The sequence below is a fragment of the Raphanus sativus genome, chromosome 8 (assembly GCF_000801105.2).
Source record: "Raphanus sativus cultivar WK10039 chromosome 8, ASM80110v3, whole genome shotgun sequence".
Classification (NCBI taxonomy): Eukaryota; Viridiplantae; Streptophyta; class Magnoliopsida; order Brassicales; family Brassicaceae; genus Raphanus; species Raphanus sativus.
The window spans coordinates 9,735,527-9,751,801 of NC_079518.1; the positions used below are offsets into that span (position 1 = coordinate 9,735,527).

The window sequence follows — 16,275 nt, forward strand, 5'->3', positions numbered from 1 at the left end:
ATCAATTAAAACCGAACCGATTGTTACAAATATCTGACCGGTTCATGTTTCTATGTACCGGAAAAAACTAAAACGGAACCGAAACCAAACATAGATAAAAATGGTAACTAAATTGTTTAATTCGTAGTCAAAATATTTGAAGTGATTTAATTACCTAATTTTGTATCCGAAGAATTTAAATATTATATTTTATCTGAATCATAAAAAATCTAAAATGAATTGTATCCAATTTTTTTGGATATTAATCAATTACAAATCTTATTATTCAAATCGAACCAACAAGCCGAAAGAACCCCTTCTAATTTAGCCCAAATTGAACAACAACAAACCAAACCGAACATACAACTGCTCAAGCTAATAACATGGGCCTTATATAGGCCCATTTAGTGAAATATGGGCTAGGGTTTATCTCATGAGAAACCGGGTCGGGTTATATTTTAGTATCACAGTCGGTTCACCTTTGTCGTCTCCGCTGCGTTCCTCCCTTCTTATTATTCCACAACCAAAGTGTGCTCTTTTCCCCCATATTCCTACGTCTGAATTGATCGCCGCTTCTGTCTGTTTCTCCCTTGTAAAGACAGGTTAAACATGGACGGGCAAGGTAACGAACCCGAGGTCCCTTATCCCACGGCTGAGAACGAACAATTAGCTGTCGCGGCGGAGACGGCGACGGAGACAGAGACGGAGAATTCAACCGGTGGAGGAGATAACCCTAAAGAAGACGGGCTTATAGAGAAGGCGCAGAAGCTCATGGAACATATCACCTCCGGTGCTAATAACCCGAACACTACTGTCCTCCACGCTCTTAGCCACCTCCTCGAATCTCAGGAGTCTCTGTATGTCTCTTCTTAATTTTGTTCTCTCTTATTTGTTTTTTGTTTTTTAATTAAAGCTTGACGCTTTACTTGTTTCCGCAGGTTCATAAAGGAGAATGGGTTCTACTCTAATGGTCGTGGTAGTCATATAAGTGGCAAGTTATGTAAACTCATCAAAGTAAGTCTTTTTTTTCTTACAGAATGGTGGAAGGAACTATTAGTGTGTTCTGTCTTCTTATTTGGTTACTTATGGTTGATCAACAAAAAAAAAATTGGTTACTTATGTTTTTTTTGTTTACAGGAGAATGATGAGTTCTTTGAGTTGATTTCGTCAACTTTTCTATCTGAGAATACTTACTCAACATCCGTAAAGGCAGCCTCCGCAAGGTTGCTAATGAATTGGTTGCTTACTTGGACGGTAAGACTCTACGAGCTTCTTTTTCCCTTACGCTTTTAGCTTGTTGGTTGGTTGGTTGGTTCATGACGCAGCTCCTTTTTTATTTGTTTATTTGGGTTCAGCATCCTTATGTTTTCGATGATGCTGTTACGGAGAACTTTAAAAATTGGGTCTTGGAAGAGGCAGTTAAGTTTCCTGGTGAACACTCTGGTAACAGTGAAGCCTCAGATTCCGAGATGTTAAAGACTTATTCTACTGGACTTCTCGCTCACTCTCTTATGAGGTATGGATATAACATTCTTAATTTGTTGTTTCTCTTTTCGATTTTTTGGGTGCCCACATCTGAAACTTTTTTTTGTATCTGACTCAAGTCGTGGTCAATTAGTTGAAGACGTCTTGACATCAGGACTATCTGCCAAGCTTATGCATTATCTCCGAGTGCGTGTTATTGGAGAGGCAAGCACAAGCCGTAGAGATGCCCTTCATACGACTGAGGCTAAGCATGTTTCTTTAAAAACAAAAGAAGATGGTCGAAGTAGGGTGAGGAGAGTTGTGGAGACAGTTGAAGGTGACCATGTTCCTGAGGCAGACTCTGCTAGGGAGATGGGACAATCTGATGTGCTGTCTGAAGGGGAATCTGAAATCGATGGCAGAGAAAGATGTAATGTTGCACCTGTTGGTGACAGTAAATTGAAGCCTGGAGATGACAATACCGGGAGAGATGACCCTTCGAGAAATAGAGTGAACCGATCAAAATCAAGGGTGAGGGGAAAGGTCAATGAAGGTGCTACTGATGCAGACGCTCTCTTGGCATCTCCTACATCAGGTCGTCTTGGTGTCAGAGATAGGGATCAATCAAAAAAGTTAGATGTCAGAAATGCTGGGAAAATGAAGTCTAGTATAATGGAGATTGAAAGAGAGAAGAATGATGAGTGCTTTCAAGACTGCGTGATAGGAACCAAAAACATAACTGATCTAGTAAAGAGTGCTGTTGGAGCTGCTGAAACTGAAGCTAGAGCTGCCAATGCTCCTGATGAAGCAGTTAAAGCAGCCGGCGATGCAGCAGCAGAGCTTGTTAAAACTGCTGCGTTGGAGGCATGTTATTTATTTCGATTTCTTTGATGAACCTCTGGTACAGGTGTCCTGATATTTATATTGATCGTCTTTCTTTTCAAATTTTCCAGGAATTTAAGTCCTCTGGCAGTGAAGAAGCTGCCGTGGCTGCTGCTCATCGAGCAGCTACTACAGTCATAGACGCCGCTGCGGTTTCAAGGTCAGTCATGCTATGCTGTTGTGGATTATGTCATTAACTCTGCTGAGGTTTATCAATTATGGTAGCTTCTAGTTATCTCTAGATGATCTAATGTCCTTAAACTCTACTATTTGGTTGGTTACAGAAATCCCACCTGTGCTACATCTGATCAAACTACGGATATGAGTACCGTGGAAACAGACGCAATTGTGGATGTTGGAGAAGTTTCGGTTCCAGATATTGAATCGTTGGCTCAGTTACAAGAAAAATATTGTATACAGTGCCTTGAGATACTGGGAGAATATGTGGAGGTTCTCGGGCCTGTCCTCCATGAAAAAGGTGTTGATGTATGCATTACGCTACTGGAACGTACGTCCCAACTTGGTGATAGCTTCACACTGTCTCCTTTGTTACCTGATGTAATGAAGTTAATCTGCGCTTTGGCTGCACACCGGAAGTTTGCTGCAATGTTTGTTGACCGTGGTGGCTTGCAGAAGTTACTTGCTGTTCCAAGGGTTACTGAGACCTTTTATGGTCTCTCATCTTGCTTATACACCATAGGCTCTCTTCAGGTAATACTGATGGCAAAGTTGTACATTGCAATTTTTGCTTAGAACTATTGTTGAATTAGTACGAATCCGGCTTCTTCTTACCTTCATTTGTTTCGCAGGGTATAATGGAGCGTGTATGTGCACTTCCATCGGATCTCATACATCAAGTGGTTAAATTAGCTATCGAACTTCTAGACTGTTCCCAGGATCAAGCCAGAAAAAATTCAGCCTTGTTCTTTGCTGCTGCTTTTGTCTTTAGAGCCATTTTAGATGCATTTGATGCTCATAATAGTTTGCAGAAACTCCTTGCAATTCTGAAAGATGCAGCCTCAGTTAGAACTGGTGCTAATTCTGACCGATCAGCCCCTGAAGTCATGACGTCCTCAGAGAAACAGATGGCTTTTCACACTTGTTTTGCTTTGCGCCAATATTTTAGAGCTCATCTACTTTTACTTGTGGAATCCATTCGTCCAAGCAGAAGTGGCCGAGGTGGCGTGCCAAGAGTTCCTAATATAAGGGCAGCCCATAAGCCCCTTGACATTAGCAATGAAGCTGTGGATGCCGTTTTCCTTCAGTTACAGAAGGATAGGAAGTTGGGTCCGACCTTTGTGAGAACTCAGTGGCCTGCTGTCAATAACTTTCTGGCCTCCTCTGGTCATGTTACCATGTTGGAACTATGTCAGGTAATGTAGCATTTTACTCTCCACATATACTTTATTTTGTCTACCGTGTACTTACATTTTGGTCGCATGTGCAGACTCCACCAGTGGACCGTTATCTCCATGATCTACTTCAGTATGCTTTTGGTGTTCTTCACATAGTTACTTCAATACCTGATGGCCGCAAAGCAATTGTGAGTGCCACACTAAGCAACAACCGTGCTGGCATTGCTGTTATTCTGGATGCAACAAATATTTCCAACAGCATAGTGGACCCTGAGGTCAGCAGTTCTATTCCATTCACATGGGTGTAGTCTTTCTTCTTCTGCGTCTCATTTAGTTTGCCCTGATGTTTTCTTTGTTATTGCAGATTATACAGCCTGCACTAAATGTTCTAATCAATCTGGTGTGCCCACCACCATCATTAAGCAATAAGCCGCTTCTTACCCAGCAACCTGTTCCCGACCAAGCCACTGCCCGTCCTTCAACCGATGTTCCTGCAGATGCTCCGCCAACTCCTGTTGCACCAGCGTCTTCAGGTTTGGTCGGGGATCGAAGAATTTTCTTAGGAGCAGGAACCGGTTCTGCTGGCCTTGCCGCTAAGTTAGAGCAGGTTTATCGTCAAGCACGTGAGGCTGTTCGTGGGAATGATGGTATAAAAATTCTCTTGAAACTTCTTCAGCCCAGAATCTATGTGAATCCCCCTGCTACCCCAGATTGTCTACGAGCGTTGTCCTGCAGGGTTCTTCTTGGTCTGGCTAGAGATGATACAATTGCACAAATACTGACTAAACTTGAGGTAGAATTGCAAATTTCCTTCGTTTTCTTTTTCTGAAATACATCTGATTGAAACTGACTTTCCAAGGACGGTTTTAAGGTTGGCAAGAGTTTATCAGAATTAATTCGGGATTCAGGTGGGCCGTCAAGTGGAACAGATCAGGTCAGATGGCAGGCTGAACTTACGCAGGTGGCCCTTGAGCTGATAGGGGTAACCATCTGAACCGATCTATTCCTTTGTTTCTCTGTTGAAGTTTTGCAGACATTTTCAGTTGTGGTTTATATGTGTTTGCTTGCAGATAGTGACAAATTCAGGGCATGCGAATACACTAACAGCCAGTGATGCTGCTACTCCAACACTGAGGCGCATTGAAAGAGCTGCCATTGCAGCAGCAACACCTATAACATATGATTCTAAGGAGCTTTTGCTACTTATCCATGAGCACCTCCAGGCATCAGGTCTTGGTGAAACTGCTTCAGCACTGTTGAAAGAGGCTCAGTTGAGTCCTCTATCTTCGTTGGCTCCCCCTTCTTCTATTGCATATTCCGCTACACCGGAGATGTCTGCACCGGTAGCTCAGGAACAATGGCCCTCTGGCCGTGCTAACTGTGGATTTTTCACCGGCAAACCCAAAGTCTGTGCACATGACGAAGATCCTAACTCTATATCTAATGCGGCTCTATCTGCCAAGAAAAAACATCTGGCTTCCTCCACACTGGAGACGTCCACGCCAGTAGCACAGCAACAATGGCCCTCTGGTCGTGCTAACAGTGGCTTTTTCCCTAGCAAACCCAAAGTCAATGCTCATGAAGAAGATCCTAGTTCGAGAGGTAATGGAGCTCCATCCGCAAAGAAGAAACAGTTGACTTTCTCACCCAGCTTCAGTTCGCAGTCACGAAAGCAGTCTTTGTCCCAGGACACTCAAGCTCAGTCTACGCAGAGAGTAAACAGTAGTTCAAATCCAGATTCTGCTTGTGCAGATGCATCAGAAGCTGCTGCAGGAATAGTTTTGAAGAGCGACCTTGATGCTGATGCTCAATTCAAGACACCAGTTTTTCCGAGAAAACGGAAATTGTCTGAGCTAAGAGAAACAGAGTCGTCAGTTTCAGGTAAAAGAATCAATTTGGGCGAGCATGGACCTCGAACTCCAGCTTGTCCAACCTTACCTAGGAACTCAACCTTTGCGGATGCTTCAGGTTTCCAAACACCATCTTCAGCTTTGGATGTCAACCAATCTGGGAACTCAAGACTAGGCCAGATGACACCTGCTTCTCAGCTAAGGCTTCCAAGCGATCCCCAGCCTTCAAATCCGGAACGGTTATCACTAGACTCCCTTGTTGTTCAGTATTTGAAACACCAACACAGGCAGTGCCGAGCTCCAATCACAACTCTCCCTCCTGTGTCTCTCCTACATCCGCACGTCTGTCCTGAACCTAAACGGTTACTTGAAGCTCCACTAAACATCACTGGCCGTCTTGGCACCCGTGAGCTTCAGAGTTATTACAGTGGGGTCCATGGGAATCGCAGGGACCGTCAATTCGTTTTCAGCAGATTCAAATCTTGGAGATCTTACCGGGACGAGACTGCTCTCTTTACAAGCATTTCACTCCTTGGAGGTACTAACCACTTAGCAGTCGGTAGCCATGCTGGAGAAATCAAGATATTTGACGCTGGCAGCTGTAACATGCTTGAGAGTGTCTCAGGCCACCAGGCTCCGGTCACACTTGTTCAGTCATACGTCTCTGGTGATACTCAGCTGTTGCTTTCGTCGAGCTACAGCGACGTGCAGTTGTGGGACGCGTCTTATATAACTGGTGGGTGTAAACACTCCTTTGATGGATGCAGGGCTGGAAAGTTCAGCAACTCCGGGTTGCTTATTGCAGCGCTCTCTAGTGAAGGATCAACAAAAGATGTTCTTCTGTACGACGTAGAGACGGGAAGCCTTTCCGATAAATTCACTGACCCGGACACTTCTTCCCGGAGTAGTCCCTATTCTCTTGTACACTTCAACCCTTGCGATTCACTAATAATGTGGAATGGTCATCTCTGGGATCGCCGTATCCCAAATAGTTGCAAACGGTTTGATCAGTTTACTGATTATGGCGGCGGTGGTTTTCATCCTTCTCGAAACGAGGTAATGAATAAAAATCATATATATATTATCTGGTTAATGTTTGAGCAGCTCACTGTGTCTTTGGCTTATCTAAATGTTTATAACAACAACAGGTGATCATAAACTCGGAGGTCTGGGACTTGAGGAATATGAACACGAGGCTTATTCGGAGTGTACCATCACTGGACCAGACAGCTATTACGTTCAACTCCAGGGGAGACGTTATATACGCAATGCTGAGGAGAAATATTGAGGACGTGATGTCTGCTGTTAACACACGTCGTACGAAACATCCGTTGTTTGCTGCTTTCCGCACTCTCGATGCGGTAAACTATTCAGACATTGCCACTATACCGGTGGACCGTTGTCTTCTAGACTTCGCCACGGAACCAACAGATTCCTTCCTCGGCCTGATCACAATGGAAGATCAAGATGATATGTTTGCCTCAGCCAGGATGTATGAGATTGGCAGACGGAGACCGACAGATGATGACTCGGATCCCGATGATGATGGTGAGACAGAGGATGAAGATGAAGATGATGAAGACGACGAAGATGACCTGGACCGGATTCTTGGACTAGCTGGAGGCGATAGCGACAGTGGAGATGATGACATGAGCAGCGATGACAATGAAGATAACAGTGCGAGTGATTTTGATGATGATGATGGAGGTATGTTCTTTGATGGTGGGATTATGGAGATTGTAAGTGACGTCGGTGATGATGAAGAAGGTAATGGTGATGATGAAGACAGTGATGATGACGGTGATTCCATGAGCAGTGGCGAAGAGGAGTTTATGGACAGCATTATTTAAAATGTTTTTTTTATCTTGTGTTCTTTTGAGCTCTACAGATTGTACAAGACGGATTCACTATCCCAAGTTTTGATAAGTAACGTTTACATCATAGATTATTAATACGCGAATTTAGAAAAGAAAGAAAAGGAATGCATTGTGAAAAAAAAAAAAAAAGAAAAGGAATGCATTATCATCGGATTCATTACACATCAAGTGCTCCTCTGTCACAGTAAAGGACCATGAATCCAAGGAAAACTAAACCAAACACTTCAGACAGTCGCAGTACATAAAATCTTAGAACATTCAGTGGTCTAAAATGGTTGGGTTACTTCTCCTATCATGGGAAAAGAGATACAAATAGGATATTACATATTGGTACACACACACACAAACTTACATTATATCTAAAGCTCTTTTTGCTTCCTCTCTGTTTTCTTCTTTTTATGTTATCTTTTTTATTATTTCCCTTCTTCTTCTTCAGACAACAGATTAGTCGATCGTCATTGGCTGCGTCATGCAACATCTGAAACGGGCTTTTCTCACTGTCGTCATTACCTCGGTTTCAGCAGCCTCAAGCAGATTGACAATCTCTGCAAAACAAGGACGGACTTCAGGGTTCGCATCCCAGCAACGTGTCATGATCTCCCCAAGCACAGGGAGGCAATCAGCTGGGACTGTTGGACGTACTCCTCGGTTCACCACAGCAAACGCAGCTTGAACCGCAGTCATGTTCTGGAACGGTAACAGACCCGTTATCAGCTCCCACAGCACGATTCCAAAACTATAGACGTCAACTTTTTGAGTGTAGGGTCTATGCTGGATCATCTCTCTGCATCAATCCACAGACAATGACTTAAGTCTATATATGGACAAGACAAGAAAGGAAAATGAAGAAACTATTCAAACTTACGGAGCCATCCATCTGTAAGTCCCGGTCTCTGGTGTCATCCCTTCAGTCTGAACTTCAATTCTCGCAACGCCAAAATCAGCAATCTTGATGGACCGGTCAGCCGATATGAGGAGGTTATCCGACTTCAAATCCCGGTGTATAAAGTTGCGCTCATGGACGTAAGCCATACCTCTAGCAACATCCAACGCCTGCTTAACAGCTAGCTTCAAAGGCACAGCCCTGTTCTGTCTCTTCGTCAGAAACTGTCTGACAGAGCCTCCTTTCGCATACTCAGTCACGATGCACCACACCATCGGTTTAATACACGCGCCAATGAACCTAACGATGTTGGGGTGCTTCAAAAACGCAAGCATAGAAACCTCCTGCTGAAACTGCTGTTCCAGGGCTTGCGCCTTCTCAGGGCTGTTCTCCGGCCTCTCCAGCAGCTTAATCGCCACATCCTCTCCGTTGTAAGTCCCTCTGTATAACTTACCAAACGCCCCTTGCGCAAAGGCAGGACCCATGTGAAGTTTCCTCAGATCAATCGTCCACTCTTCGTAGTTAGCCAGTCCCTGACTCGGATACCTACTATCCATCAACCCTTGTGCCAAGGCATCATCGTTAAGCGCATGCGTGACTCTCCCTGGGCGAAACACGCTTTGTCCAACGGAGAGAGAGTAAGGATGACGCATTGGCCTCAAACCGGGATGGCCAATGAGAGCATCGCTAGAACCAACGCTGCTGTTGTCCACAGACATTGACACAGACCCTCCAGCGTTACTCGTCTGCATACTGTCCGTGGACATGTTTGTACCTTCTTCACCTAGCTTTTGATAAAAGTCTTGTGTAAAGGCATCGTAGTTGTTGTTGTGGTGGTTGCCAAGAGCGTGCATATCGAACTTAGGTCCCTCAAGCATCCTTTCCCTAATCTAGTCTTATGTCTGACCGAGTCCTTTCAATTACTCCAACATGCACCTAAAGCAAAAATATATGAGAACACACAATTTTTTTAGAGTTATGTCTCGATAACAAACAAGTAAATGGTTAATCAGTATCATCAAAAAGGTATTTTAAATAGAAATGTTGCCTCTAAGAAGCTAAAGTTAATGTTTTTGCACAAAATATGTATATAAGTTAAAGGATCCTCTAGATCATCTACATACTTACTAAAAGAATGAAACTTTTTTGTGAATTAAGCTGAACCCAGATCCTTGACTCTCAGCTTCGCAGTTCTAAAGGAGAGAAAGTACTCAAAGTCTGTATCTTTACAGTTGAACAAACTAGACACAGATCCGATGAATAAGCTAGAAAAAGAGAAACATGGTTTTACCTTAGAGCTTCATACGCCCAGAAACTAGTGGATTTGAGCTGGAAGACATCATGAAAGAAACACACGGAATCTCTTGGATTAAGTAGAAAGATCAACAGAGATAAGAGGGTGATCGATAACCTCCCCAAAAGTAATCAAATTGCAATTAGTATCCGATGGGGGTTTCAGAGCTGAGAAACCTAAAGAAGAAGCGGTGGTGGAGGAGGAGATGAGTCTCTCAGTAGTCGTCGCTTCCCATTTACTCCGTTTTTTTCCTTTTTATTTATTTGATGTTTTGGGTCCGTCTTTTGCTGGCAAATTCGTTTCTTTATTTATTAGGACAGCTCTCTTCAACCCACTCTCTCTCCTAGTGTAAACCGTTTCACACGCGCTTACAAGTCTTTTTCTTTGTCACATCTGTCTTCTGTAAACGTTACTTACTTTATTCACTCTCTTTGTCACATCTGTCTTCTGTAACGTTACTTGGTTTGTTACATTTCAAATGTTTTAAGGATTGTAGTTTTCATTGTGTATAAACTTTGTACTTGGCAGAAACATTAAATCAGGTGAGGTTACTTTAGACAAATCAATGAAATTAAACTCTTGTCTGGTTCAGAAGAAAAGAAAAAGAAGTGTGACTGTGTGGAGTATCGAGACAACAGTAGATGAGGAAGAGGGAGGAGATGAAGAAGTTGTGGAGGCCATGTAATCTCTAATCCACAACGTATATAACATCCATTGACTTTGAGTCTTAATTTCAGAACATCAACAGATCTTGATGTTTACTACACTTGCAAAATATTTATGACGAATCCACTATGAATTTCTATTTTGTTAAACCAACCTATGCTTCTTATTCTTCCACACATGTAGGATGATCATAACTACAAGCAGAAAATTCATTAGAATAATATTACTCTTCACATTTAAAACAAAATGACTTCATGGCCCAATGGATAAGGCGCTGGTCTACGAAACCAGAGATTCTGGGTTCGATCCCCAGTGAAGTCGGATTGCTCTTAATTTTTTAATTTAAAAATCTACATCTTGACAGTGTGACACACATACAGCTAGTCTTTTGAAACATGATAAAACTAGATAAGTCCAAACGAGCAAAGGCCTTAGCATAATAACATTTACATCTGAAAGTTAATCAGCTTGGAAAATCATCTATCACTCAGCTTACTTGTGGGAACTTCACGGTACCTATCAAGTGTATTAGCAATCTCACTCAGACAAGCGATGAGCTCGTCTCCTTGCTGTCTCACAAACTTTAGCTTGTCCTCAATGCCAACATCATCATCCCCTGTTTCACTTCCCTTTGCTATATTTCTCCCGACTATTGCATGTATCAAGTCAGCTTTCTCACCTAGCTTCGCTTCCAACGCTTTGACCTCTTCTTCTATGCTCATTGTGTTTTCTTCCTCCTCTTCTTCATCAGTGGAGATTTCCACCACCGGCTTCTTCTTCTTCTTCTTCTCTTCCAAGGCTTTCTTCTGATGGGTTGCTTTTGCACTTTGCTCTTGATTGTTTTTCCTCTGTGTCTCCTCTTCTGTCTTTCTCTTCTGTGGTGGATTCTCCTTCTTCATGACGACCATTGTTCTCTGTCTTGACCTTTTTGATCCTGCAAAAAGCTCATTTTCACAACCAAATGATTCAAGTTCACTAGCCCGGGCTACTCCAAATGCAGGAGTTAACAATATTCATCATTATCTGTATCTCAAAGTAGTGGTAAAGTCTTTGTCTATGCTCTAAATGATTCCTAAGAACGACAAAAGTTTGGTTAAAAATGAGCAAAGAAGAGAATGTACCTAACTCAGGAGTGACATCAACAACGTCAAAGTCTTCTAGAGCATCCGGGTCACTATCACTATCAGGTTCACTCCCATCTCTGTTCTCTTGGATCATCACAACCGCATCAATGGCTTGGAAAAGCTCGTTATCTACATCCCCAGGGAGATTCAGTTTCCTCCTCTTCTCAACACTAAGCGACCAATACGAATTGCTACTGCCTCGTTCCTCCCACTTATTGATCTGGCTGTAATCAGAGACCAGTGAATCCCATTTCCTCCTGCACTGGTTAAACGTTCTGTGTACATCCAAAGCGTTGCAGTTGTCTGAGATCATTGTCCATTTCTGGAAGCTGGATAAAGCGTTGGAGCAGTCTGATTCGATAGCAGCGATCTCGTTGACGAGGATCAGACAGTCTTCGAGTGTCCAGTCAGGAGCAACTTGGGACCGTGTTCGTCGTGAGCCAGAAGAAGAAGTGCCTTCCTCCATCATAGGTAAGTCACTGCATTTTTTTGCAGGAATTTCAAAATTCAAATGGTAACGATATTTAGATCCTCTGAAAAGAAATGAAATTATCAAGAATTGAATAGAATAGAGAAGAGCATTACCAAAGATCTTTTTGACGGAAACTGCTTCTGGGGGACGACACGTCCAAAGCTAAGAGCAAGTCACTGTGATCCGAGAGTCGAGACGACGAGACAGGGAGTAGTAATAGTCATAGATCGTTGAAGTGAAGCCCAACACTAAGCCCATATAAACTGTTTCTGTCTACAGGCCTAAACGTTTGTTTTACTTTATTTGTTGACGGCCCAAGCTATTTTATGTACTGGATTTAAATTGAAAATTAGTTTAAAAGGCAGGTTTTTTTATCGAAAATTATATAGTTCCTTTTTTTATTCCTGAAAATTTGATAGTTCCTTCTATTATTGCCTTTTTAGTAGTTTATATTACTAATTTGAGTGCTAGATAATTGAAGGAAAAAAGATTATACGTGTCTGTTACTATCAGTGACATTATACGTGTCTGTTACTATCAATGACGTTGGTAGAAGAACTTGTAATGGGAAAATTTAATTAAGTTATCATAAGTCAAGACCCATGAATAATATTGTTTTGTGTTACTATCAGTGACGCTTGGTAATGTATGTACCTGCATTTGGTTAATAAATACATTCTGACTCTTGTGTTTTGTGTTGTTGATTGCGTCTTTGTTTGCCTCCAAGATCAAGTGTCTTATAAAAGTTAAAAAAAAAAGTAAAAAAAAAGTCTTATAACTATTTAAAACCTAGTTTACAAAAAATATATATATATATATATATATATATATATTAAAGCTGAAACAAATACCATTTCTATTTAGAATGTGACAATATGTAATTTCGCTGAAAATTTGACATTCTGTAAAAAAAACTAAAATAACATCTATATAAAGCAATTGTTAATTAGGTTAACATTTGCTTTATGGGTTTTGGAACTAATTTAAATTAACTCTATAGATTCCTTTTGTCTAGAGAACAAAGATATTTCTGAAAAGGGCCAGAAACAAGCGTCATAATCGGCCCGTCACGTGACGAATGGACTGCAGAAGAGACAAATAAAATCAAATGAACTTTTAGGACACAACATGCGTGGCATGAACTTGCGGTTCTATAAATGCTCTTCTTCATCCGCATCGCCTCCTCCTCCTCTAAACCAGAGAGAGAGAGAGAAAGAGAGATTCAGATAAACGAGCGTGAAAGGGGCCGAGTGTTTTTAAAGAACTAAAACGCTGTCGTTCCCTTCACCATCCTCTTCATTCTCTCTCTCCCACGAGTTTCTCGGCTTTTCTCGCGTTGTAACGAGCTTGAGATCTTGTCCCACGGAGTGATTGAGTTTTTCTCTTCACGAAGATCGTGTTCCACGGTAAAGTTTTAAGCTTTTCTCATCCCGCATTTCGGTCTAGGTACCTTCTATTGCATTGCATCTTCTCACCGTTTATTTTCTATCTTTGTAATCTGAGGAAATTAGTTTTTACTGTTTGATTATTATCATTGCACCTAAATAAAAGAAAAAGTTAACCCCTTTTTTCTAGAATAAAAAAGTTTGGTGATTCATGTCCTTTTACCTGCATCTCTGCCATGGAAGTTCCACGATGGAACTTATAAGCTACCTAGAAAGATTTGTGGTGGGTGTTAACCTTGTTTGAGCTGTCCTGAAAAGATCCCTAAAGTTGACATTTAATGCTGAAAGTAACACAATTGGAACCCTGGGTCCACTCTGATTTGTTTTGATTGTATACTGCACATGTGTTCTTTTGGCTCTTTCCTCATCTTTACATGTTGGCACCTTTCTTCTGTTCTGCATTTACCTTCCACAAAACCATGGCTTGTCTCTTAAATCTTAAGACTTTTTGTTCTACAGCATTTTAACTGCAGCAGACGATGGTGATGTGGGTCTTTGGCTATGGCTCTCTTGTGTGGAACCCAGGGTTTCACTACGATGAGAAAGTGTTGGGTTTCATCAAGGGTTATAAACGTGTCTTTGATCTTGGTAAGGCATTGTTCCTTTTGCTTATTTTTGATGGAATTTATATCATCTTCCCAACTAGTGATGATTGATTGATTCTTTTGTGTGTTGATGTGATTGGCTAGCTTGCATTGATCACAGAGGTACACCAGAGCACCCTGCAAGGACTTGCACACTCGAGAAAGATGAAGAAGCTATATGCGTAAGTAGAAAATTCTAAAATGTGTTATATGATTCAAGGATCTTAGAGTCTGTTCTGCTTAGTTTACTCACGCATTCCTCTTTTCTTACTAACAATCCATTACTTTCTTGACAGTGGGGTACTGCATTCTGTGTCCGTGGAGGACCAGAAGAAGAACGTTTGGCTATGGAGGTATGTCTCTGCATTATCTCAAAACTAGATTTGATGTATCATGTTCATCCTTTGTGTTTGATCATTCTATTTATGCACAGTACTTGGAACGTAGAGAGTGTGAATATGATCTAAAGACATCTGTAGACTTTTACAAGGTGAGTCACAGTATGCCCAATTATATTGTATAAACATCTTTTCTCTTTTACACCTGTAAGGCTGTAACTGACCTCAAAAAGTTTATCTTCTTAAATTACACAGGAAGATGATCCCCTGAATCCAGCTGTAACCGGAGTGATGGTGTAAGTTGTTTTCTGTTTTGTTTTCTATGTGTTGTGAATTGTCATTGATGTATTTTTTTTTTACCATCTTCAGATTCACTTCTACTCCAGACAAGGTCTCCAACAAGTATTACCTTGGACCTGCGCCATTAGAAGACATGGCAAGGTAGCACACTTAGCCTCTCCATACCAACTTCTTATGTTCCTTCAGTTTTTACATGCCAGATTCTTGTCCTCACACTTGCTTGTTTTTTCTTTTTAATGAAAAGACAAATTGCGACAGCCAATGGACCATGTGGTAACAACAGAGATTATCTCTTCCTGCTAGAGAAGGCAATGCACGACATCGGTTAGTCCAAAGATCCACAACATGATGAATCATAGACCATTGATAACCACTCATCAAAAACCAATAGAGACATTGTTGTTGATGTCCTGAGTTGTTTACATGCAGGGCATGAGGAGGAGTATGTTATAGAGCTGGCGAATGAAGTGAGGAAAGTTCTCGCGGAGAAGGTAACACCGGTGAAGGAATCAAGAGCGAGCCCTGTGGCTAAGAAGTCCAAGAGCAATGTCCCCACGGCTCATCAGATTCTTCCTCACCAACCTGAAGCTGTTTCCACTACTATATGAATCTTGTGGTTTGTCTTTTAATTGTCTTTAGAGACGAGTGATTTGTTAAACCAGATCGTTTTGCTTCTTTTTGTATAACATACTCAGTCGAGTAGAGAAGTTTAATATTTATGCGTTCGGAACTCTGTTTCGCTTAGCAATGTCAATTGGGCGGGCCGGGCGGGTTTGGGCATGTCCGAATGGGCTTCATTTTTTTGCTGGACAAATTTGGTCGAAGCCTAAATGAGACCATAACCAAATGAGACCATAACCAAATAAGACCATGATTTACTAGATTTGTTGGGCTGTCCAAATAAGCCCAAATGGAACTCAAAAGCGGAGAAGAATCGATGAAGGAAAAGGAGAGTCGATGAGGGAGGAGGAGAACCGAAGATGGCGAAGAAGGATCGACGAAATCGCAGAAGATCCGACGAAATCGCAGAAGAATCGCACGAAATCGACGAAAACGGTGGAGAAAGAAATGATTTGCGTTTTTTCCAATTTTAGAAAACCCTAGATATTTAGGTTTATTGGGCGGCCCATGTCCAAATGATTAAGCCCAGTGTAGCCCACGGACGTAATTGGGTTTGTCCATTTGGACAAAAATTAATTATGGTCCAATATGGTTTTGTCCATTTCTGTCCATATCTATTTGGACATGGGCCGCCCATTAATAGCTTGTCCAATTGACATCTCTAGTTTCGCTTCTGTGCTATCCTAACGAGTGTTAGTTGTGTTGCCTTTCTGGCTCTGCAAGCACCTATTGAAGAAAATAAAAATATGTTAGAAGTAATTTAATAAACTTAGTGCTACTAATTAGTACATGTGAAAGATTTCAATAAGCAACACTTACGTTATATTTTGTATAACTAACAAATGTGAGATGTTCTTGCGTTATAGCAACACTTGTGTTTTTTGTGCATCATGGATGTGCAATCTTGTTTAATAAAGACTAGAATTTGACCTGCGTCCCCGAACATATGTTTTGATTAAATTTGTGTTCGACATAAATTTATAAACCGTTGGTTTATAAAAAAACTTCACGTATATTTTTTGTAATTTATACATAAGTAAAATATATTATTTTATAATATGGATGTTTGATAATTTTTTTTTTGTTTGTACATAATACTCCCTCCGTTTCAAATTATATGTCGTTCTAGAGCAAAATTTTT

General features: G+C 41.4%; 4 protein-coding genes and 1 non-coding gene across 7 annotated transcripts; 3 read left to right on the forward strand and 2 right to left on the reverse strand.

Annotated features, from left to right (window-relative positions):
• Window positions 1-460: 460 nt before the first annotated feature.
• On the forward strand, window positions 461-7,508 carry LOC108821929 (DDB1- and CUL4-associated factor homolog 1). The gene is made up of 13 exons (XM_056992571.1): window positions 461-836; window positions 918-993; window positions 1,117-1,233; window positions 1,335-1,495; window positions 1,584-2,307; window positions 2,397-2,485; window positions 2,610-3,036; window positions 3,135-3,698; window positions 3,773-3,955; window positions 4,045-4,473; window positions 4,552-4,662; window positions 4,751-6,586; window positions 6,679-7,508. Exons 1-13 carry the CDS (start codon window positions 589-591, stop codon window positions 7,378-7,380), a joined length of 5,667 nt encoding a protein of 1,888 aa, XP_056848551.1. The 5' UTR covers window positions 461-588; the 3' UTR covers window positions 7,381-7,508.
• Window positions 7,509-7,528: 20 nt separating this feature from the next.
• Window positions 7,529-9,861, reverse strand: LOC108822615 (serine/threonine-protein kinase STY13). 3 transcript variants are annotated; one of them, XM_018595738.2, is made up of 5 exons: window positions 9,761-9,826; window positions 9,582-9,619; window positions 9,419-9,483; window positions 8,273-9,226; window positions 7,529-8,191 (listed from the first exon to the last, which is right to left on the reverse strand). In XM_018595738.2, exons 4-5 carry the CDS (start codon window positions 9,166-9,168, stop codon window positions 7,852-7,854), a joined length of 1,236 nt encoding a protein of 411 aa, XP_018451240.1. In that variant the 5' UTR covers window positions 9,169-9,226; window positions 9,419-9,483; window positions 9,582-9,619; window positions 9,761-9,826; the 3' UTR covers window positions 7,529-7,851. The 3 variants fall into 3 exon arrangements, with proteins under 3 accessions (XP_018451240.1, XP_018451239.1, XP_056848552.1); XM_018595737.2 differs by lacking the exon at window positions 9,419-9,483 and having other exon boundaries at window positions 9,761-9,844; XM_056992572.1 differs by lacking the exon at window positions 9,419-9,483 and having other exon boundaries at window positions 9,582-9,861.
• Window positions 9,862-10,498: 637 nt separating this feature from the next.
• TRNAR-ACG (transfer RNA arginine (anticodon ACG)) lies at window positions 10,499-10,571 on the forward strand. Its single transcript has one exon. It is a non-coding gene; the product is annotated as a tRNA-Arg (tRNA).
• A 60-nt stretch (window positions 10,572-10,631) lies between these two features.
• On the reverse strand, window positions 10,632-12,028 carry LOC108821251 (trihelix transcription factor ASR3). The gene is made up of 3 exons (XM_018594296.2): window positions 11,960-12,028; window positions 11,372-11,853; window positions 10,632-11,184 (listed from the first exon to the last, which is right to left on the reverse strand). The coding sequence occupies exons 2-3, from the start codon at window positions 11,841-11,843 to the stop codon at window positions 10,727-10,729; spliced, it is 930 nt and encodes a 309-aa protein (XP_018449798.1). The 5' UTR covers window positions 11,844-11,853; window positions 11,960-12,028; the 3' UTR covers window positions 10,632-10,726.
• Window positions 12,029-12,991: 963 nt separating this feature from the next.
• On the forward strand, window positions 12,992-15,245 carry LOC108821926 (gamma-glutamylcyclotransferase 2-2). The gene is made up of 9 exons (XM_018594917.1): window positions 12,992-13,252; window positions 13,751-13,879; window positions 13,981-14,057; window positions 14,172-14,228; window positions 14,309-14,365; window positions 14,469-14,509; window positions 14,583-14,654; window positions 14,758-14,837; window positions 14,943-15,245. Exons 2-9 carry the CDS (start codon window positions 13,771-13,773, stop codon window positions 15,119-15,121), a joined length of 672 nt encoding a protein of 223 aa, XP_018450419.1. The 5' UTR covers window positions 12,992-13,252; window positions 13,751-13,770; the 3' UTR covers window positions 15,122-15,245.
• Window positions 15,246-16,275: the final 1,030 nt, after the last annotated feature.

Coding starts and splice junctions, on each gene's coding strand:
- LOC108821929 (XM_056992571.1), top strand. CDS start 589: ATGGACGGGCAAGGTAACGAACCCGAGGTCCCTTATCCCACGGCTGAG. Junction 1,234..1,334: donor ATTGGTTGCTTACTTGGACG/GTAAGACTCTAC, acceptor ATTTGGGTTCAG/CATCCTTATGTTTTCGATGA. Junction 2,486..2,609: donor GACGCCGCTGCGGTTTCAAG/GTCAGTCATGCT, acceptor GGTTGGTTACAG/AAATCCCACCTGTGCTACAT.
- LOC108822615 (XM_056992572.1), bottom strand. CDS start 9,168: ATGCTTGAGGGACCTAAGTTCGATATGCACGCTCTTGGCAACCACCAC. Junction 8,192..8,272: donor ACTTACAGATGGATGGCTCC/GTAAGTTTGAAT, acceptor GGATTGATGCAG/AGAGATGATCCAGCATAGAC.
- LOC108821251 (XM_018594296.2), bottom strand. CDS start 11,843: ATGATGGAGGAAGGCACTTCTTCTTCTGGCTCACGACGAACACGGTCC. Junction 11,185..11,371: donor TGATGTCACTCCTGAGTTAG/GTACATTCTCTT, acceptor AGCTTTTTGCAG/GATCAAAAAGGTCAAGACAG.
- LOC108821926 (XM_018594917.1), top strand. CDS start 13,771: ATGGTGATGTGGGTCTTTGGCTATGGCTCTCTTGTGTGGAACCCAGGG. Junction 14,058..14,171: donor AAGATGAAGAAGCTATATGC/GTAAGTAGAAAA, acceptor CTTTCTTGACAG/TGGGGTACTGCATTCTGTGT. Junction 14,838..14,942: donor GAAGGCAATGCACGACATCG/GTTAGTCCAAAG, acceptor GTTTACATGCAG/GGCATGAGGAGGAGTATGTT.